This window comes from Gorilla gorilla, chromosome 4 (genome assembly GCF_029281585.2).
Source record: "Gorilla gorilla gorilla isolate KB3781 chromosome 4, NHGRI_mGorGor1-v2.1_pri, whole genome shotgun sequence".
NCBI lineage: Eukaryota > Metazoa > Chordata > Mammalia > Primates > Hominidae > Gorilla > Gorilla gorilla.
The window spans coordinates 41,939,901-41,961,663 of record NC_073228.2 but is presented as its reverse complement, the minus strand read 5'-3'; the positions used below and the strand labels follow the sequence as shown (position 1 = coordinate 41,961,663).

The 21,763-nt window shown below is 55.2% G+C and overlaps 1 protein-coding gene across 1 annotated transcript; it reads right to left on the bottom strand.

Moving 5' to 3' along the window:
• Positions 1-72: 72 nt before the first annotated feature.
• On the bottom strand, positions 73-18,932 carry SAMD14 (sterile alpha motif domain containing 14). Its single transcript, XM_019027244.4, has 10 exons — positions 18,278-18,932; positions 13,683-13,737; positions 6,943-7,109; positions 6,189-6,477; positions 4,766-4,853; positions 4,593-4,667; positions 4,327-4,486; positions 2,949-3,068; positions 2,686-2,841; positions 73-1,810 (listed from the first exon to the last, which is right to left on the bottom strand). Exons 2-10 carry the CDS (start codon positions 13,723-13,725, stop codon positions 1,655-1,657), a joined length of 1,254 nt encoding a protein of 417 aa, XP_018882789.3. The 5' UTR covers positions 13,726-13,737; positions 18,278-18,932; the 3' UTR covers positions 73-1,654.
• Between the last annotated feature and the right edge of the window lie 2,831 nt (positions 18,933-21,763).

The window sequence follows — 21,763 nt, the reverse complement described above, 5'->3', positions numbered from 1 at the left end:
ACAGACCTGTTGTCCCACCATACTCAGGGCCCAGCAGAGTCCGGCCAACCCAACAACTGGAGCAGACAGAAATTCTGGTCACTGGCACATCATAAGTATTTATTGAAATAAATTGAGAACTGCCTCCCCTTCACATGCAGGTGGGCACCCACTATAGCTACTGATGGCTTTAAGGATGTGGGTGCCTTCCAACCTCCCATGGCCCTGCCACCAGGCCCAGATGGTGCCAGTGTCCTCATATCTGTTTCCCTCCGAAGCCCCTCTCCCAGCACAGATAGCAGAGGGGGGATAAGGGCTGAGTCCCAGGTACAGGGTGCTGGCCGTAAGCCACAGCCCCTGGACAGGAATGAGGGAGCCAGCATGCATTGGTGCCATCTGTCGCTCTGTGTGGGCAGATGGGAGGAGCTGGAGGGGTTTCCAAGCAGGAGCCCCCGGCCTCATCGGTAACTGACCAGTGTCCTGGAAGCGGGACTAGCTGCTGACCAGCGCCACACATGAACAATTCCTCCAAGGACATTTCCTAAAAAGGACACATGCTGTCCCCAGGCTGCTGGTAAACTCCACCCCCCATCCAGGGAGCTGGCCCCAGCCCTCAGTGTGGCCCAGGGAAGCAGAGCTTGCACCGCCTGCCAGTTCTGAGCCCACTGATTCCCTGACAATGCCTGGGGCAGATGGGGGAGGGCTGATGAACCTTTCCAATCTCGTAGCTGCCGGAGACCCCCAGGTTTTGCCTCTCTGCCTGGCTAGGGTGAGGGCTGACCAGGTCAGCAGCTCCTAGGCCTTGGCTGGTGGAAGTGGTGTCCTCTGTCCCTATCAGTTCCTGTTTGCTCAGCTCCCAAAGAGGGCTTAGGTGCCCTCTGAGGAAGCAGCAGGAAGTGAAGGGAGTCCTGGCTTGGAGAATGGGTCAAAGACCAGGTCTTGAATGGGCCCGGAGAGGCAGACCTGTGTGGTGTCATCTCACCCCCTGGGACCCACAAGACAGAGGAGGGGAGAGGGAGGAGGGGGTGTTCATCCTCCCCTCTTGAGTCCTGGCAAAGACTGCACTCGCCCCAGGCTGCTTTCTCTGCGCTCCTGTTGAGGAGTTTGGCTGGGAGTCTACCCTGAGTGCGACTTGCTGCAGCGCCCACTGGCCTCTTGGGGGAGCAGGACAGAGCTCTCCCACCACACAGTCCCCTGGAAGAGTGGAGAGGAGCCGCTCCCACATGGGCTCCTGCTGAAATGCCCAGCCCAGCTCTGAGCCCTGGGGCCCGGCCTCAGGGCCTCTGGCAGGCAAGCAGGCAGGCAGGCCTCCTAGCTCCCCTCCACCCCAGCCCCACGATGGCCTGAGGGCAATGGGACAGCCTGACCCAGGCTGCCAGACTTGCCTCAGCCCTGGCCTCTCTGCCCTCTCCCCTTCATCTGCTCCTCCCCCAGGAACTCTGTGCCAAACAAGTCCTCAAAATAGGATTTATTACTAGGCCCTCTCCCTGGGGTCTCCCTTTCTGGGGGCTCTGGGTCTAGACCAAGTGACAGGGTAAGAGAGAGCATGTCCCCCCTGAGAGCGTGGGACCAGGCTAGCCCAAGTGCAGCGCCCAGGTCCAGCCTCCCTGGTGAGGCCTGTGCCCGCGGAGCCAGTGGCTGCCCCTGCTGGGTGCCAGTGCCTGTGCACCCTCCCCTAGCTCTTCTTGGCCTCCTGCTCTCGGCGCCGGAGCTTCTCCCGCTGCCGCGCAGCCTTCTCCTGGGCCTTGCGCTCCTTCTCGGCAGCCGCTGCCATCTCCTTCAACTTGCGCTTCACCAGTGCCCGGTCATGAGAGTTGCTGAGCCCCAGGCTCTGGGGAGGAGTCCGGGGTGAGGGAGAGAGTCCCAGAACCTTCCCGGTCCTGGCCTCCCACGCCCAGGCTCCTTTTGCCCCAGGTGTACTCTGTGGAGCTCCAAATCCTCCCTGGAGTGGAGCCTCCGCCTCCCACACCGTGACCTGCCCATGGATCAGAACCCCCAGAGCAAGAATTTGGAATGAGTGTGGTTGGGAAAGATGAGGGTTGGGGGTATTAGGTGCTTCCTCCTCCTCCCCCACCATTCCTCCACTCAGTATTTCAGCCTTGGCCCGGACCTGCCCAACCTCCTGAGGCCCAGAGATGGGGAGTCACTTGCCCAAGGTCACACAGTTAGTGCCCAAGGACCCTCCTCACTTCCAGAGACTTCCTGGGGGCTCTTTTCACCATCCCTGCCCCAAGCAACTCAGCAAAGAGCAGGAGACAGGCCAGGAACCTCCCAGCTTATAGGTCAGAGGCCACCACCCCCTTCCTACAGCCTCCCCCTGCCCACTATTACCACTAGCCTCTGAGACAGAATCAGAAGAAGCTGACCAGGGGGAGATGTGGCTTCCCATGATACCAGGACACTCATATGCATCAAGGGTCATCCTAGAGGGCAAGGTCAGCCTGGAGACCAGGGCTGGAGCTTGAAGGTCACACTGAAATCATGGACTAGAGTTTCAAGTCAAACTAGGGATTCATGCTACAACTCAAAAGATTAGACCAAGGACCTTGCCTAGAGGTCAGAGGTCAGGGTGGTGGCCACAGATGGAATGAAAAGGTCAGCCCAGGAGGCTGGGTTGAGGGTCAAAGGTCAGGACGACGGACTTCAAATCCTTGAAAGTCACCTCAAGTAACTGGGCTGGGTCATGGCCCTTCCACTCTGACCCACCTTTAGTTTGCTTCCGTCCAGCTGCAGCAGCTGTGGCCCGTCTACCTGCCGTGCAGCAAACTCAGCAGCATACTGTTCCAGGTTGAGGCTCTGCAGCCACTGGCCCACCTGCTGGCTGGTCCAGTGGTGGACAGGGGGGAGGGGTTCATCCAGGAACTGGGCAGAGACCAAGGAGAGTGAGGGGGAGGCTTGGCCTGTGACCTGAGCACCTTGCAGAGTCAGAGGTCAGGACTCCGTGGGCACCCTGGGCCAGCCTTGCTCACCTCATCTGAAGACTGAGACAGCGTGTGGTAGGGGTAAGAACATTTGGCCTCCTGCCGGGGCCCACTGGGGATCTTGGGGCTGCTGCTGGGGGGCGTGGAGTCATCACTCACAGTGGATTCCTAGACAGAAAAAGGTGCATGCCACTGAGGAGAGTTCACCCCCAACCCACCATCCCTATCTGGGTGGAGCCGAAGTCCTGGACTAGGCACCAGGAGTTGCTCAGTGCCTCCTGTGCATGAGCCAGGAGCTGGGCCCGCACACAGGACATGATAACTCATGTCAGGCATCAGGACCTGAAGCCTTTGGGAGAGCAGGCAGCCATCTGGAGGACATGGGGCTAGAACCAAGCCAGGTTAGTAGGAATGGAGGCAGTCTCAGGCAAGGTGTCACTTCCTACAGGCAGACCACCGGGATTCCCCCAGGCTGGGTCAGGTGTCTCTGCTATGTGCCTCCTGCCTGGCCTCTAGTACCCCAGCTAATAAGTGCCTGATTAGAGGTCTTTATCCTCACTGGACTGTGAGCTCTAGGAGGGCCTGGGTTGTATCTTGTTCATCATGGTGTCCCAGTGACCAGCATAAGGGAAGGAAGAAAGAGAAGGAGGAAAGAAGGAAGTTCCGGGTCCGAAGGGATTCTTTCTTCCCAGAATTCCCAGCTTCTGATTTTCTCCTCTGCCCAGCTGCACGTAAGAAACAGAACCATAGAACAAGTACTGGGCTGGGGGTTGTAGAGCTTGGCACCTACATCTGTGCCAGTCTGTGGGCAAGCCCCTTCTCTCTGGGCCTTCCTTTGCTCATCTGTACAATGGAGATGAGCATGCCTTCCATCCCTACTTCACTGAGCCTTTGTGGGAGTAAAGCAGAAATGCATTTGGGGCTTTGTAAACTGTAGAGGGCGCTCTGAACATAAGCAGATGCTCATCATTGCTTCTCTTACTCGTCTCACATCACATAGGGTTGTAAGCTTTCAGACCACTAGGTTGGGGTCCTGTTTGTCTCTATATCCCCCAGGCCTCACCCTACCAAGCAGGTGGCCCAGCTCCTCACACAGGAGTGGGGTTAGAACTTAACCAGGCAGAAGAGTTAGCAGGAATGAAGGAAGTCTCCAGCTGGGTGAACAGTAGGGAATCAGTGTTTAGTGATTTGTTGAATGCATGAAGCATTGACTGAATCAAGGAATGAACTACTCAGAATATGAAGGAGTGGAAGAGTGAACGAATGAATTCAGAGAATGCATGAAGTAACGGATCACTGCATGGCTCCATGGATGGACAAATTGATTCCAGGAATGTCTGAATCCCAGCCTGAGCCAAGGTGAAGTGTGCCCTCATGTCACCTGAGACTGGGGGCCATTTTGGGGACAAGAAAGGCATGGACTTACCTGGGAAGCTGACTTCTTAGGGCTGAAGCCCTCGTGTTTAGGGGAGCAGGCGGGGGAGGTGGTGCTACCCGAGGATGCTGAGCCCTTGCCGCTGTCCGTGAACCAGGAAAAAGGCAGGAACGGGGAGCCCCCTGACCTGCCGGACCCCTCCACTGACTCCCTGCAGAGAGAGTGTCCATCATGGGTGTGGGTACAGAGGGGAGGACCAGGGCACATGGGGAGCCAGGGGCGGGAGCTGTGGGTGGGCCGCCATGGGCACCTCTCACCTGCTGCCCATGGACAGTCGGTTGCTGCCTTTCTCCTTCCGGCTCTTGCCCGTGGATGCTCGGCGCAGGGTGACCCTGTGGGGAGGCAGCAGGAAGTGGGGCAGGACTGCCCACTGTGCTACCCCTTACCCCAGCAGCTCCAAGCCCTGCGATCTAGCCCCGCCTCCACTCACCCCAGGTCCAGGAACTTTCGGCGAGTCTTCTTATCCAGGCCGATGGTGGGGCTGGCGGGCTCAGGAGGACTGGCGTCGCGGCTGTCATCTTTCCAGGGAGAGAAGGAAGGAAATTGCCTGTTTGCTGCCCTGCCTGCCTCCTTCGGCTGCCAGTGTGGGGTGGTAGAAATTCTCTTGACTTAGAATCAGGCATCCTGGCTCTGGTGGCCTTCACTAGCTGGGTGTCCTAGGACAAGCCACTTTACCTCTCTGGCCTTCCTCCATTTTAAATATGGGGATAATAACATCTACCTACTTCATGGGACCTAATGGGATGCTTATGACAGCCTTTTACAAACTATAAAACGTTCCAAAAAGGTAGGAACCACTACCATTTACTCAATTTTATCCTGGCCAACTTTTTTTTTTTTTTTTTTTTTTTTTTTTTTTTTTTTTTTTGAGACGGAGTTTTGCTCTTGTTGCCCAGGCTGGAGTGCAATGGCGTGATCTTGGCTCACTGCAACTTCCACCTCCCGGGTTCAAGCAATTCTCCTGCCTCAGCCTCCTGAGTAGCTGGGATTACAGGCGCCCGCCACCACGCCCGGCTAATTTTTTGTGTTTTTAGTTCAGACAGGGTTTCATCATGTTGTCCAGGCTGGTCTCGAACTCCTGACCTCAGGTGATCCACCCGCCTCGGCCTCCCAAAGTGCTGGGATTACAAGCGTGAGCCACCGCACTCGGCCTATCCTGGCCAACATCTAACCAACCTTCCAATCTTGGCTCAAATGTCATTTCCAGGATGTTCCTAGCCAGGCCAAGCATCCTGGTGTATGCTCTCCCGCCATGCTGCCGCACACATTTCCCAAATAGCACTTGTTATAGTTTATAACTAGACATTTAGTTAAGGGATGATTTGATTGGGTTTTTGTTTTGTTTTGTTTTTGAGGCAAGGAGTGATCATAGCTCACTGCAGCTCAAAACTCCCGGGTTCAAGCCATCCTCCCGCCTCAGCCTCCCAAGTAGCTGGTTCTACAGGTGCATACCACGCGGGGCTAATTTTTTAATTTTTTCTGGAGACGGTCTCGCTATGTTGCTCAGGCTGGTCTCGAACTCCTGGGCTCAAGCGATCCTCCCATCTCGGCCTCCCAAGGTGTTGGGATTACAGGCGTGAGCCGCCAGCCAGGCCTGATTTGATTGTTTCTCCACTAAACTACTATGATGATAAAGACTGCATGTGTTTGCTCACCCGGGTGTCCCAGAGCCCACAGGATCTGGCACTTAGTAGGCGCTCGGTAAAGAATGAGTGAGCGGCGGCGTTTACTCTTCACCTCCCCCAGCCACCCTGCCCAGCTGCCCCTTCCGCGGCTGCGGTGCGCGCCGAGACCGGGAAGGTTGCTGCGCCCGGGAGCGACCAGCAGGAGGTGCGGCGCTGGCCGCCTCTCACCTTCGCTGTGCGGCTCTGCGCGTGGGTGGCGGCGCACGAAGCTGGGGGAGCTGTCGGAGGAGGGCGCGGAGCGCGGCGGAGAGCAGGAGGCAGCGGCCAGGCCCTCGTGCGACGCAGCGTTGTGCAGGGGCCGGTAGCGTGTGAGCGGCGAGGGCGGCGGCTCGTCCTCGTCCAGGCTGTGCCGCAACCCCGGAGGATCCAGGCAGAAAGAGCCCCCGGCCGGGGACCCCGGGCCTGAGTGCAAAGGCGAGCGCAGCCGGTGCAGGGGGCTCCCGCAGCCATCGGTCACCTGGACGAGGGGGCAGCCGCTCACCGAGAACCCTCCTCCTCCCTTCCCGGAGGAGCTGGGAGACTTTCACCCTGTAAACTGCGGGCCCTGAGGGTCCTTCCGGGGCCTAGAGGGAGGGTTTCCTCATGACTTAGGCAGCGGGGTGGCTGGAGAGTGAGAGGTGGGAAACAGGAGCTTTGAGTCACACAGGCTGGGGCTGAATTCCCCCTCCTTCGCTTACTGTGACTTTGCTACTGGACCTCTCAGGGCCTCAGTTTCCTCAGCTGTAAAATGGGGCTAATAATATCTTCTTTACACAGGATTAAATGAGCCAGAAGTGAACTGCAGCTAACACTTGGCAGCATTACTAGGTCAGGAGTCTGGGGATGTGGTTTCCCTGGAAGAGCACTCTGGAGAGATTATCCAGGGGTGGGAGGAGAGGGACGGGTGGGAGGGTGTATGTGTGTTTTCCTAACTTGCCCCAACCTTGCCTCCGGGACCATCGGAGCCTTCACCATCCTCCGCGGAGCTGGCACTGTCCCGAAGCCTGGAGCGGGACGGCCGGTGTCTCCGGCCCTTGGCCAACAGTTGGGCCCGGGCCTTGTGTAAACTGCTGTCCAGTCTGGCTGTCTCTGGCACAGCCAAGTCCAGGTCTGCGAACCGGGGGAAGGGAGCAGAGACCAGACACATGAGAGGTGACGGCAAGCCCAGAGGCCCACCTCAGGGGCCACCTGCACCCACACCCCAGGCATTCAACCCGTGTTCTTGAGCGCTGGGAGTACAGACAGATGAAAAACAGGGTGTCTCCCCGTCTCAGGTGGGAGTGGGCGGGTGTGCAGGGGAAGCAGAAATGCCGGCGCTAAAATACAGCGCCGTGTGATGAACCCTCATGTAGACACGGAGGAACGGCAGCCCTGTTTGGATGCATCAGAGGAGGAAACACCAAAGCTGGGTTTTAAGGTCTGGGTAGGAGTTTGTAAGAGATGAGGTGGGCAAAACAGGTATATGCAATGCTAGGAAGTAGGGAAACAAGGGTGGTACCTCCAGGGACAGTTGGAGGGTAGCTTTGTGGAGAGAAGGGTTGAGGGATGAGGCTGGAGCGATGATGGAAATAATGGCCGCCATTTAAGAAACACTTACTACACACCAGACAGTGTACATACATCATCTCTCACTCAAAACAACCCGGTGGGGTTAGGACAGTTACTATGCATACTTTACAGCTGAGCAAACTAAAACTCAGAGAGGTTAAGTCACTTGACTAAAGCCACCAGCTAGCAATGGTCCAGGATTTGAGCCTGGCTAGGCTGGCTCTAGAGACTGGCCCTACTGGGGACACTGGCTTGCTGTGCCACGCGCAGGGTCTCACTCAGAGATAGCACTGCTGAGCATCTAGAGGGCTTGCAGTGGGAGTGGAGCAAAGGGACACCCCCAGAATCCACTGGCAGTGGCAGGAAGGAAAGCCCCATAGTCCCCGAAACCTCTCTTCTGTCCTGGGTCTGTGGCCCTGTGCTAGGTCTTGCATGAGGACATGGAGGAAGAGTGGGCAGACCCAGTGGGTCCAGCGTTAAAGTCCTTATTGCTCATAGCTCCACTTGTCATGTGCTGCACCTTGGAATGAAGCCCTCATGCTGTACCAGTCCTGAGCTTGGCACTGGGGTCTCCAAACAGAAAGAGTCTTCCCAGGCTTCAAGATGGGTCAAGACTTTTCCTCCCCACTCCACCCAGCATGATCTCAGGGGCCCTATTCTGTCACTCATGCCCACCCTGCCTTGTCTGCTCCTGTTTCCTTCTGTAGACAACCCCTAAGCCACCCACCCCAGTTGCTCTCCTGGCTTAACTACCACCTATTTCTATTTCCAGCCTTGACCCCCTCCCCTGAATTCTGAGTGTGGGCACTCAGGCACCTGCCAAGGAAGTTACCACGTCAAAGACCCCAAGGTGTCTCAAGCTCAACTCATCAAAATGAACCGATCATGTAACCTCAAACCAGCTTCTACTCTCTTCCTTGACTCAGTGAAAAGCTCCCTTGTCCACCCAAGTCGCCCGAGTCAGACAGCCCTAAGCTACCCTTCTTCTCTCTCAGCCCCAGACCCGGTTGGTAATTCATATGTCCAACTGTCTAGTTGACACCTCCACTTTGATGTCCACCAGGGGTCTTCAGCCTACAGGTGCTGCAATCTCCTGATCTCTCCCACCCCAGAGCTGCTCCTCCCAGTCTTGGTGAACAGTAGCTCCATTCTTCTAGTTGCTCAGCTGAACCCCTGGAGTCATTCTTCACTGCTTTCCCTACCATCCTACAAACTGATTCATCCACAATTCCAGTTAGCTCTACTTTCAAAAAATAGCTAGACATACTGAAATATTTATGGTGAAGGGATATGATGTTTTGGACTAAGTTCCACATAATCCAGGGCAATAGGGGGAGGGCGTGGATGGGATAGATATGAAACTAGACTGGCTATGACTAGGTCATTGTTGAGGCTGGGTAATGAGTTCTTGAGTGCATGATAGACTACACTTTGCTGTAATCTCTAATTTTGAATCTGTTTGAGATTTTCCTTAATAAATTATTGTTTGTGTATGCGAATGTATACACATACTCCTATACATGCGTACATATGGAGAGAAAGGGAGGAGAGCAGAGGAAGGGAGAGGAAAGAAAAAGAGGGGAGAGGATGGGAGGAAAGGGAGGGAAGTGAGAGGGAGAATTCACAGTCTCTTAGACCAGAGGGTGTAAACTGCCATCATCTTTTAGCCTGGATTATTACAAACAGCCTCCTAGCTGGTCTTCCTTCCGCCTCCCTTTCCCATCTAGTCTATTTTCAACACAGCAGCCAGAGTGATCCTGATCAAACATGTCAGTTTATATCACTCCCCTGTTCAGAACCCTCCAGTGACTTCCATCTTATGCAGATTAAGAGTCAAAGTTCTCCCAGTGGCCTTCCAGAGTCAGCCTATGCTCCCTTGCCTCTCTGAGCACTACTCCTGTCCCTCCACTCCAGCCATCCTGGCCGCCTGGCTCATCCTCACACAAGCCAGCCTGCATTGCAGGGCCTTTGCACCTCCTCTGCCCTTTTTCTGTAAGGCTCTTTCCACAGATTTCTGCGTGGTTCTCTCCCTCACTTCCTTCAAGTCTTTGCTTAAATGCTTTCTCTCACTGAGGCCTTCCCTGACCACCCAATTTATAATAGCCCCCCCCACTCCAAAACTCCACTCCCATTTTTTTCCTATATCATTTCTCATTCTCTGGCATGCTATATATTTTGCTTATATCATTTATTGTCTTTCTCCACCCATTAGAATGTCAGCTCCATGAGGACAGGTTTCTGCTTTGTTCACTGCTCTACCACAGGCAGAGAACAGTGCCTGGCACACAGTAGGTGCTTAGCATACCCTTTTAATGAAAGAAAAATGTTCTGTTGATTGGCCTCCTCACACCCATGGAACCTGGGCTCTCCTCTCCTCTGGACCAAACTGCCTTAGCTCAGGCCTTCACCTGAGTGAAGGGGAGCTGCCCCCACCTCCCACCCCCTGCCACCCCAAAACATGCAACTATCCCTCCTTCGCTCCCTGCCTCCTGTCTGGCTTCTCCTCGTACCTTCCATGTGACTAGAAGAAACTTTCTGAAGCACCTTTCTTTTTTTTTTTTTTCTTGTGGAGACAGAATCTTGCTCTGCCACCCAGGCTAGAGTGCAGTGGCATGATCTTAGCTCACTGCAACCTCCACCTCCCAGGCTCAATCGATTCTCCTGGCTCAGCCTCCCGAGTAGCTGGGACTACAGGTGTGTGCCACCACACCTGGCTAACTTTTGTATTTTTAGTAGAGATGGGGTTTCGCCATGTTGGCCAGGCTGGTCTTGAACTCCTGGCCTCAAGTGATCTGCCCGCCTTGGCCTCCCAGAGTACTGGGATTACTGGTATGGGCCACCGCGCCCGGCCTGAAACACATTTCTGACCATGTCCCATACTCTCCTGCTTTTGAAACTCTAGCAGAAGGGGTCCCAAAGCTAACAATATAAAGTCCATGCTATTCAGCTCTCTATTCAAGGCCTGAGGGGCCCAGCCCACCCTTTCTGTGCTCCCCACAGATTCCTCCTCTTACATGACTATGGCTAAGAGCACTGGCCCTGGAGCCAGATGGCCAGGCTGAAGCCAGTTCTATCATTTGCCGGCTGGGTGACTCTGGGCAAGTTACTTCCTTTTAGGTGTCAGCTTTCTCATGTGTAAAATGGGATTATACTAGCACTATCTTCCTTATAGGGTGGTTGTGAGCATCAAATAAAATAATCCATATACAGTACTTCGCCATAATGCTATGACTTAGTACGAGCTCAACAGGCGCTCGCTGGTGATGGCGTCTGTGGGATCAACTGGATTGCTTATACTGATACCTATATGTGTACCTGCCTCTACCTCACTTCCCACCTCCATCCCTATGCTCCATCTCTCTCCAGCCCTTCTTTGTCCGGCTAATCAACTCTGACACAGCACCGTCTGACAGCCGCACCACACTACCATATGGTCACGATACGGTCGGGATATGGTCGCCAATGACTGTCTCCTCATGCTGGCCTGCAACCTGCAGAGGGTGAAACCCTTCCCTGTCCACTGTGTATCATGAGAGCCTGGTGTGGCACCTGACAAGGAGCAGGTGCTCAGGAAGTGTTGAAGCAAAGTCACACTTCCATGGACCAGTGCATGCTTTGGCGGAGATGGACTCCAGACACACACGGGTGCTGATGAAGGTCACCTCCATGCCCATGCCCACATCCCATCACGTCCACATTTCAATCCTCTGCCCAGCACTCCCCACCATCTAGTATGTTCCTTGTTTATTTATGTGTGGTTTGATCATCTGTCCCCCTACTTGCCCCTGCACGAAAATTTGAGCTCCATGAGGACAGTGATTTTGTCTGGCTTGTTCTTTGCTGTCTCCCCAGAGCCAAGGACAGAGCCTGATGCATATTAGGAGCTCTATAAATATTTGTCGAATGGATGAAAAGATGGGGAGACTGGGAAGCTACTACTTCAAATATGGCAGCCAGGCTGAGGTCTGGGTAACCATAAAGAGCCGAGGTTGCAGAAGGAACAAAAAGAGCATTCTAAGGAGAGAGAATGGTGCAGCCTTGGTCTTGGAACATCTGGGGAGCAGCGAGGGGGCCAGCACAGCCTGCGAGGGGAAGGAAGGGTCTGGTTGAAAAGGGAGGGTGGACACTGAGAGGAGATTGCAGTTGTCCAGGGGGCAACCTGCTGGTGTTTCCAGCCCCTGGGGCTGAGCTGCGGGAGGAAGCCCTCTGTTCCCAGCCCCCTGACACAGAATCTCTAGGCACTGCCTGGAAGCAGCAGCAAGGATTGAAGGCTGAACCACAGAAAAATAAGAGCTAATCCTTATTGAGCTCTTACTATGCTAGGCACTGTTCTAAGTGCTTTACAATTACTAGCTCATTTGAGCCTCCCCACAGCCCTACAAGGAAGGGACTCCAGGAATCCCCAGGGCAGCCTTAATTTGCCCGAGGGCATAAAGCTGGTGAGGAGGCCGTCAGGGTTACAGACAGACAGTCTAGCTCTGTTGGTAAGCATTAAGCATGCTACACCCTCTCTGAAGCAGAGATGGGAAGGAATTTTGAGTCCAACCTCTCATTGTATGGATGGGAAAACTGAGGCTCAAGGAGGACAGGAGGACACCTTTGGCCAAGGTGACAGAGGGAGTTAAGGAGAGTGGCTCCCAGGCCAGGGATCTGGCATCCTCTACCCTTCTGGCACCTAGCTGGTGCCCAGCCAACTCAAAACAGGGAGAGGGGTCCCTTGCTCCTGACTCTGGGCCATATCAGCACCATGGCCATCTTACCTTGGAGGGGCTGGGGAGCAAGGGGACTCCTAAGGGGCTTGGTGGTTTTGAGGCAAGGTGGGCCAGCCTGTCCTGGGTCCTGTGCTCTATGAGGCTCTCCCTCCAGCTTCTATCTCTTCCCTCTTCTCTGTTCCTGCCCTCCTTCCCTATCCTCCTCCCCCATCTCTCTCCCTCTTCCTCCTCCTCCCAGCCCTGGGCAGTGGGAATTCATAAATATTTAATGGCCTTTCACATCAGGAAGCAGTGAGGACCCAGCTACCTCAGCAGTGAGGAAAACAGGCAGGGGTTGGTGTAGGGAGTAGAGGGTAGGGAGATGGGGGAGTAGGGGCAGAAAAGCCCAGGGAAGGGAGAGCTCATTTCCATCAGGCCTGGGCTTAAGTCAGGCCTGAGTAGGGACAGACACTCGAGATTGAGGCCCTGAGGCAGTTCAAGGCTAGGGGAGCTGGAGGAGACTGGGATGGGAAGCAGCAGTTCTGGCATGGCCAGGGGAAGAGGGAAGAAGGGAGAGATGAGGAGAAGCTGGGGACCCTCTGGCATAGGAGTCCCTCGAGGAGCAGGCCGCTCTCACCCTCTCCCTCATTCCTCCAAGTTCCTTTGCTCAGGGCTCCTCCTGACTCCTCCACCGGAATCCCGCTGGGAAACCGGCTTTCCGCCCCAGTGCATGCTGGGAACTCTGCCCAGCTGGGGTGGTTTCTTTCTCCAGTCCACACAAGAGAAGATTGCAGGGGGTAAATGATGGTACCGTGGTGTGTGCATGCACCCCAGTGTGTACTGAGGACGTGGGCGTGCAGGCCAGCATGAGGGGGCCAGCCTGGGGGTATTGAGGCTGTGTATGTTATGCATTTGATTTCAGCACACATCCAAGCAGGGTGAGGTCCCTTGCACTTATTTATGTGACTTGGAGGTAACGTGTGTCATCTGGGCTGGAGTTTACAGACGTATAGGATAGTCACTAAGAGCAGGAAGTCTGGCAGTTTGGGGTTCTAGTCCCAGCCCTGCCACTAACTTGCAATGTGATCTTGAAAGCAAGTCACTTCAGCCCTCTGTACCCTACACTCCTGGTCTGTAAACTGGGCTTACATTATTGTAAGGGTTAACTAACACAGTGCATGTGAGATGGGGGTGCTTAACCTAGTATCTGGCATAAGATAAGCACTTAATAAATGGAGACCCTTATTGTTATAACTGGTGTGTCCACTAAGATAGTGGTGACAAAGGGTCAGGCCACAATACCTGCACGTGTGCACACACACACACACACACACACACTGAAGCTGCCAAGAAGCACCCTATCCCCTTCAATGCCTGGTGGCCCAGGAAGGAAGTACTCTATGGCTGTGTCTATTGACTAGAGATAGAGCCACACAGAACTTACCAAAAACTTCATCCACGGGTTCTCGGAGCTTTGAAGAAGCCATGACTCAAGAGAGCTGGGAAGGACAAGAGGGGAGAGAAAGAAAAAGAGAGCCTGGGTTAGAGATTCAGGCTGACCGAGGCAGAAGAGATGTGGAAGGCTACCTGCTCCAGGCCTGTTGGCCCCTCCCCTTACCTTAGAACCCTTCTTCTGTCCCCTGGAAGAGAAGCCATTGGAATCATAACCCTGATGGTGGGCGCCGGGGCAGGAGGTATAGTAGGAGGGTGGGGGCAGACGCAAAACCAAGGCACAGACACAGGCTGAGCCCTGTGGTCCCGGTATCCTGGTCCACTGATTTGCTGTGTGCCTTCACGTGGGTCACTGAACTCCCCTTCACTGTCTTGGGCCTTCGCATCATTAGCATCCCCTAAAAGCTTTCAATCATCAACTGTCCAATCAAATCTGGGAGAAGTCATGGAGATTATTAAATCCAGTCCTCTCATGTTACAAATGAAGAAACAGAAGGTGGAGTGATTGGCCCAAGATCACATAGCAAGTTAATGGCAAAATCAGGACCAGGACCCAGGTTCTCCCATCCGTCTACCCACCTATGTGCTCATCCACCTATCTACTTGCCTACTCATCATCCATTCACTCACCCATCTGTCCACCCATCCGTCCATCCCACATCTGCTCCCATGCACCCAACACCTGCCGCCATCTGGCCATCCACCTATCTTTGCATCCATCAATTCTCCATCTCTTTTCCAATCCTGCCTCCCCCTTCCCTACACCCCCATCACTGGTGCCCTCACCACCTGCCTTTCTGAACAAGAGCTGTTCAGGAAGCTGGCACCATCAGCAGGGCCACGGTTCCAGACACAGTTCTCACAGTTCTTGACAGACTCATAGATGTAGGAGGGTACGAGGAATATACACAGCACACAATGGACAGCCAAACCTCTATGATGCAACTATGTTCTGGGAAGAAGTGTGAATGGGTAGGGTTTTTTTTGTTTTGGTTCAAGGTTTTTTGGTGGGAAGCAAGAAGAGAGGGCAGATAGGGAAGGATATATATAGCTGAAACCATTTGAATAGGCTTTCAAGCAGATGTAGGATTCCAGTAGCCCTAGGGAGCCCACTGGCCAGGGGATACTGGCTGGGGGGAGAGTGAGGAAGCCTAGGGGCCATTGATGGTTTAAGGCAAGGGGACGCTGCATGGCTGAGACATGACCTCCAATTACTTCTAACACTCAGGTCCCCAGGAGAATGGCAAGGCACTGAGCTACATCATACATGTGTCAGATGTAGGAAGGCTAGGCCACATGCCTGCTGGGGTCTTTTCCAACTCTTCTTTTCTGTTATTACATAGACATCATCTACCTTTACTGTGGCCAGCCTTGGGAATTTTTTTTTTTTTTTTTTTTTTTTTTTTTTTGAGACGGAGTCTTGCTCTGTCGCCCAGGCTGGAGTGCAGTGGCGCTATCTTGGCTCACTGCAAGCTCTGCCTCCCGGGTTCACGCCATTCTCCTGCCTCAGCCTCCCGAGTAGCTGGGACTACAGTCGCCCACCACCACGCCTGGCTAATTTTTTTGTATTTTTAGTAGAGACAGGGTTTCACCATGCTAGCCAGGAGGTCTCGATCTCCTGACCTCATGATCCACCCGCCTCGACCTCCCAAAGTGTTGGGATTACAGGCGTGAGACACCGCGCCTGGCCCGGGAATTTTCATATCCCCACTTTACAGATACATATCGCCACTTTACAGATGTGAAAACTGAGAAACAGGAGATGAGAGGAAGCCAGGCAAAGTTGGTGCATGCTTATAATCCTAGCTACTCAGGAGACTGAGGTGGGAGGATCACTTGAGCCCAGGAATTCTAGACCAGCCTGGGCAACATAGTGAGACCCTCATCTCAAAAATAAGTAAGTAGCTGGGCGTGATAGATCACGCCTGTAATCCCAGCACTTTGGGAGGCCGAGGTGGGCAGATCACCTGAGGTCAGAAGTTTGAGACCAACCTGGCCAACATGGTGAAACCCCGTCTCTACTAAAAACACAAAAATTAGTTGGGTGTGGTGGTGCACACCTGTAATCCCAGCTACTCAGGAGGCTGAGGCAGGAGAATCACTTGAACCTGAGAGGTGGAGGTTGCAGTGAGCCAACATCGTGCCATTGCACTCCAGCCTGGGTGACAAGAGGGAGACTCCATCTCAAAAAAAAAAAAAATTAAGTAAATAAGTAAATAAATAAAAGCAATAATAATAATAATAATAATAAAAGAGGCAGAACTCAGCCTTGAGCCAGGGCTCCTGCCCCTCTGCACTATCCTAGGTGATGATCTTCAGTTTAGGGGTGGAGGAAGAGATAAGCATAGAGGGAGGTAAGCTGCTCTACACTGACCAGGACTGGGAGAAGCATCAAAACCACCTCTAGGCTGGGCGCAGTGCCTCACGCCTGTAATCCCAGCACTTTGGGAGGCCGAGGCGGGCAGATCACCTGAGGTCGGGAGTTTGAGACCAGCCTGACCAACATGGAAAAAACTGTCTCTACTAAAAATACAAAATTAGCCAGGTGTGGTGGCACATTCCTGTAATCCCAGCTACTCGGGAGACAGAGGCAGGAGAATCGCTTGAAGCTGGGAGCCGGAGGTTGCAGTGAGCCGAGATCGTGCCATTGCACTCCAGCCTGGGCAACAAGCGCAAAACTGTCTCAAAAAAAAAAACAAAAAACAAAACCACCTCCAGATTCCATAAATGCCTGGGGCTGAAAGCAGAAAATGAGGTGTGGGAAGGGGTCATCAGGGAAGCAGACCCTCCAAGAACCCTCCTGCCATTCTTGAACTCCGGGGGCTACTAGCAAAGATCTGGAACATTTCTTCCTGTCCTGACAGGCCAGATGGGAAGGGAGGCTGACCCTAAGAATTAACCACATTTCCTCATTCAACCACAAAGCCTTATCTGGCTAGGACCCAGCCGCCACCTCCTTCAGGAAGCTGTCCTAGGTAGCCCTCCCTCCTCTCATTTGTCTTCGTAATTTCTAAATCCACCCTTCTCCAACTACTGGGAAATGGGGAATTCTTCATACTTCACTGATTCCTTAAATAGGTCTCATCTCCCCCCCACCAATCAGATAGATGGGAGCCCAGAGAAGAAAGGGTCCACGTATTCTTCCGTCAGACTAGGGACTCTGAAGACAGGAACTGCCTCTCCCATCAGAATGGAGGCTCTCTGAGGGCAGTAGTGTTGTCTCCTCTCTGCCTCTGAGAATGAAGATCCTGTGTTCTTTATTCAAGAGCCCATTCCAGGGTCGAGATCCTCTGCTGGCTGGAGTCCTCCTCTTCCAGGCACCCTCTGGGCTGGATTGGGGTTTCCTGCTCAAAGCCATTCTTGGTCCATCCTGATTCAGCACAAACTGCTCTCTTTTCTTCCCTTCAACAACTAACTTTCTGGGGTGTGTAGGGGGACCCTCCCTACATTGTCTCCAGGGGGTCACCAGACCCCTCCCACCCAACCCTCTCCTTCCAAAACTGAGCCTAGAAAAATTAGACACCAAACCCCGCCCCCACTCTCACTCCCACACACACCCCGCAGACTCACACACACACACCCACACCCATTCAGCCAGGTAACTGCACAAGGGTGGGATTGAACCGGTTCCTCTGGATACCCTTCCCCCCAAGGCTTCCAATCCCGGAGAAGGAGCACCAATGACCTTTGACCCTTCTCTGGGAGAAAGGGAGGCAGGTGAGCTCACAGCCTCTTGGGACCCAGGAGAAGGAGAAAGGAAGAAAGGGCGCACAATTCCTGGGGAGGGAGCGGGAGCGGGAGCGGAAGGAAGTGAGGAGTAGGAAGAAGCAGAGACAGACACACAAACTGGCGGAGAGTCCACAGGGCTGCTGAGAAGAAAGAGATCACACCGAGAGTGGGGCCACGGGAACTGGCACTGGGGACAAGGGCTTCCGCCGCTCTAAGTGACGCCCGAGGGTGGGAGAGAAGGGAGAAGCCCTTCGGGCAGGCGATAGGAAAGGGCCCCTGAAGAGGAGAAAGCGACAGAGAGAAGTGCAACTGGGAGAGGCCGGGAAGAGGTGGATGGGAAAGGAGACTAGCGGTCGGGGAGGCAGTTGTGGAGCCAGAGAGGTGGTCCCCCCTTCCCATATCGCCGGCCGTCCACTGGCCCCAGGCTTGGGGTAGTCCTCAGGAGTCTGGCACCCCCTCAAAGCACTGTTGGAGATGGGGTGAGGTTGGGGACAGGGCACCTACTCCACTCTCAGAGCCCTTCTCCCCAGTCAGAGCCCGGTGGCTAGTTTCTCTCCAAACCATCAGCACAACTCCCCGCCGGGCAAGAAAGAGTTAAACCCTCTCCCCCTCCCCCCACACCAGCTTTTTATTAATTTCTCCGGGCGTCGGGCGGGAGGGAGGGGATTAGGGCCATAAATCCTATCTCCGCCCCCTCCCCTGACAGCCCGGCACCCCAGCCCCGTGCGGTCCCCCTAGGGATAGGGGAAGAAAGGCCCTTGTCGCTTGGCCCTGCCCAACCCCACTCAGGGTCCCACCGCGGGCCCGAGTGGCCCTAGCCCCAGTTCCCTGTCCACCCCAGGGCGCCCGGCCCCTCACCTCCGGCATCGGTCATCTTCAGCGTCTGGCGCCCCGGGAACCCCTCAGGCCCATGGTGCTCGAGGCGGGGGCCGGGCAGGAGAGGGGTGGGGGGACCGTCACCCCGGCCGCGGGGGGCTCCGGGCGGGCTCGAGCCGCTCCATCCCGGGGGTGGGGGTGAGGTCGGCGGGAAGGGTCCCAGAGCCGGGGGAGATGGAGGGCGGGGGATGTGGGGAGAGGGAACAGGTTCGCTGGAAGCAGGAGGCGCGGGCGGGGCTGGACCAGGAGACCTGACGGGAGGATGCTCCGTGTGTGTGTGCGTGTGCGTGTGTGTGTGCGTGTGTGTGTGTGTGTCAGAGAGAGAGAGAGAAGAGCGAAGAGCGAGCGCCACCTCCCTCCCCGCCCCTGCCGCCCGCCAGGCCTGGCCGGACGCGGGGCCCCCGCCTGGCAGGGACGATTCGCGCGGCGTCGCGTCGGCAGGGGTCCGCGGGGGTCTCCGGGGAAGAGGCGTCGCGGGGGGGGCGCGTGGCGAGGAAGCCGGGCGCCCAGGAGACAAAGAGCGGGAGGGAGCGAGGGGGCGGGGGCGGGGGAGGGCGGCGGGGAGGAGGCGGCTGGGCCCGGGGAGCGGAGTTGCAGCTACTTCTCTGCCCGCGGGAGACGCGGCGCACCGGAGTCTGCGCAGGTGGGAGCGGCTCCGGGGCGGTCCCGCCACGGGACCCACGGGGCTTCCGCCTCCTCTGCCGGGTCCGTCACGGCTCCCGATTAATTCATTCATTCAACAAACGTCCGCCGAGCAGCCGTGGCGCCGAGGCTGGAGGGGACAGCGGTGAACAGAACCCCCGCCCCCTAAGTGCGCTCAAGGCCAGTGGGCCAGTCGGGGGCTCAGACGAGTGGGGAGACCCTCACGAGCCCGGGCGCCATGGGCCCAGCTAACAGAGGGCACTTCTTGCCGGAAGGGAGAGCGCACCCTTGGCCCGGCCTGGGTCCAGGCGGCCGCGGCGGGAGCTGGGCTGGGGGATTCCCAGAGGATGTGAAGTGTTGGCTACAACTGCGGGCCAGGGTAGGGAAGTGCCAGGGGGTGTTGGGGGTGGGAGGGCAAGAGGGGAAGATAAATTGAAGCTGGGGAAGTGCAGGGGGCTTGCACTTTATTCTACCAGCCGCCCACCCCGCCGCCCACACACACACACACACACACACACACACGCACACACACAAAATAAACAGAGGAGGGAGGGGCTCAGGTGTGCATTTAGGAAGCACCCTTGGCTCCCCTGGAGACAGGGTTACAGAGGGCACTCTGAAGGCAGGGAGACCCGCTGGAGGCTATTGAGGGCCGGTGGCAGTGGGCATAAAGATTACAGATTAAGCTGAGAGCCCTTCGGGATGCAGGCCTGAAGAAGCTGACACTGAAGAAGCTGACAGGATTTGGGGACCTGCTGGACTAGGAGGTGAGGGAGGAGGGGTCTAGGATGGCTGTGGACCTTGGCTTGAGGCAGGTAGCCCTGGAGCAGGTGGGGGTGGGGACGGATGAGATCAGACTTGGACCCAGTGCGCTGATGGTAGTGGCAGGCCAGCCAGGGAGGCAATGTAGGGATCCACAACCAGCTACCGCACGTCACAGCTTGGCAGGTGCCAGGCGCTCTCAGATCATCTATTGTCACCCTCACAATAAACCCACAAGGTGGGTGTTTCCATTACCCACTGCCTCAGAGAAAACAGAGACTTAGAAGAAGGAAAGTGCTTTGCTCAAGAGCAAGTGGTGAAAGGCCAGGCGCAGTGGCTCACGACTGTAATCCCAGCACTTTGGGAGGCCAAGGTGGGCAGATCACATGAGGTCAGGAGTTCGAGACCAGCCTGGCCAACATGGTGAAACCCTTGTCTCTACTAAAAATACAAAAATTAGTCAGGCATGGTGGCGCTACTCTGGAGGCTGAGGCATGAGAATTGCTTGAACCTGGGAGGTGGAGGTTGGAGTGAGCTGAGATTGTGCCACTGCCTTTCAGCCTGGCCAACAGAGTGAGACTCAAATCTCAAAAAAAAAAAAAAAAAAAAAGGCAAGTGGTGAAGCTGGATCAGGGGTCTAGAGTCAGAGGAGAGGTGTGGAGTCTATAGGACAGAGTTCCCTGATGGCCCACAGGACTCTGCAGTCTGAGGCCTCCGGGAAGTGGCCTATTGAACCAGGACAATCTTGTGACTATGAGTGAGGACAGAATTAACAGCCTTTAGGGTCTGAGGGTATCTTAGGGGATTTATGGGAGTTTGGGGGTCTCTGGGTGTCTTCAGAATCTTCTGGCAGCCATGAGGCTAGATTGTGGAAATCTGGGGAAGGGGTGGGGTTTCTGTTGATAGCTGTGGGGGCTGCATCTGGCTGTCTTAAAGGGGATGTGCTTTGTAGGCATCTGGTGAGATCTGAGTGGTGGGCTGTAGTGGGGGGCTTGATTATATAGACCCTGTACATCCCAAGGGGGTGGGGAGATGATGGGTATGTTTGCCAGGCCATAGGACCCAGGAGGAGCCCCTGTTCCCCTATTCCTAGTGAGGCCTAAGCTTCTGAGGGTTGGCAATAAGTTGCCTTATTGGCAAGTGTTGGCAAACCTACTCAAGCCCAAAATTGGGCAAGTGAGTGGGGGGATAAGGAGGGTTTAAGGTGACAGGCCCACTTACAGCTACTTGACAAAGTCCCAAACATGGACATACTGTGTATCATGGGCAAGTCATAGCTCAGGCTTGAGAAACTCACAGCAAAGCCACACACACCTCCAGGCACACAACACACTTGGGCTTAAATGTGAGGGGTTACTTGGCCCACCGTTTGAAACATACAATGTATAGGCCCCTCACCTAACACACAGGACAGACGGGGAGTGGGGGAGGGACAGAGGGACCCCGCCCTGGATGCTCAGCCCCCATCAGCCCAGCAGAAACCCTCGAAACCTTCATGCCTGCCTCCCCACCCAGATTAAGACTACAGATTACAGGAAGGTCACGCCACTTCACTTCTTGGCTAGGTTTCCTGAGCAGGGCCTTGGTGGCCCTGGGGTTCAGTGACTTCTAACTCTGGAGCCATGACCTCTGACCCTGTGGTTTGGTGGTCTCTGATCTCGGGGATCAGACACCTTGATCGGTCTTCAGCATCCTTAGGGCTCCCAGAGTGTTCCAACAATCGTCCACATAGCAAAGATGCCTTGGGAAGAGTATTCACTATCCCCAGGTTTCCAGGCAACCCTCAGGTGGGAGGCAGGATTGGACTGGCCTGAGGTGTAGACCTAGGGTTTTTGAGGGATAGCTATGGGAAGCCAGAATTTGGCTTAGCATGAATGTGACCTGTGTGGCACGGCCATCTACAAGGGAAGCTTCTGGAGCAGACTGTCCCCTGGGGGTGCTGGCCACTCATCTGGATGTTCTTAAGGGCCCACCAAGGTGACCTTGAAGGGCTCTGAAGTTGGGACTTCATTCCTTATGGCAAAGGTGAGAATCCCCTAGGGCCACACCACTGAGTGCAAGTGC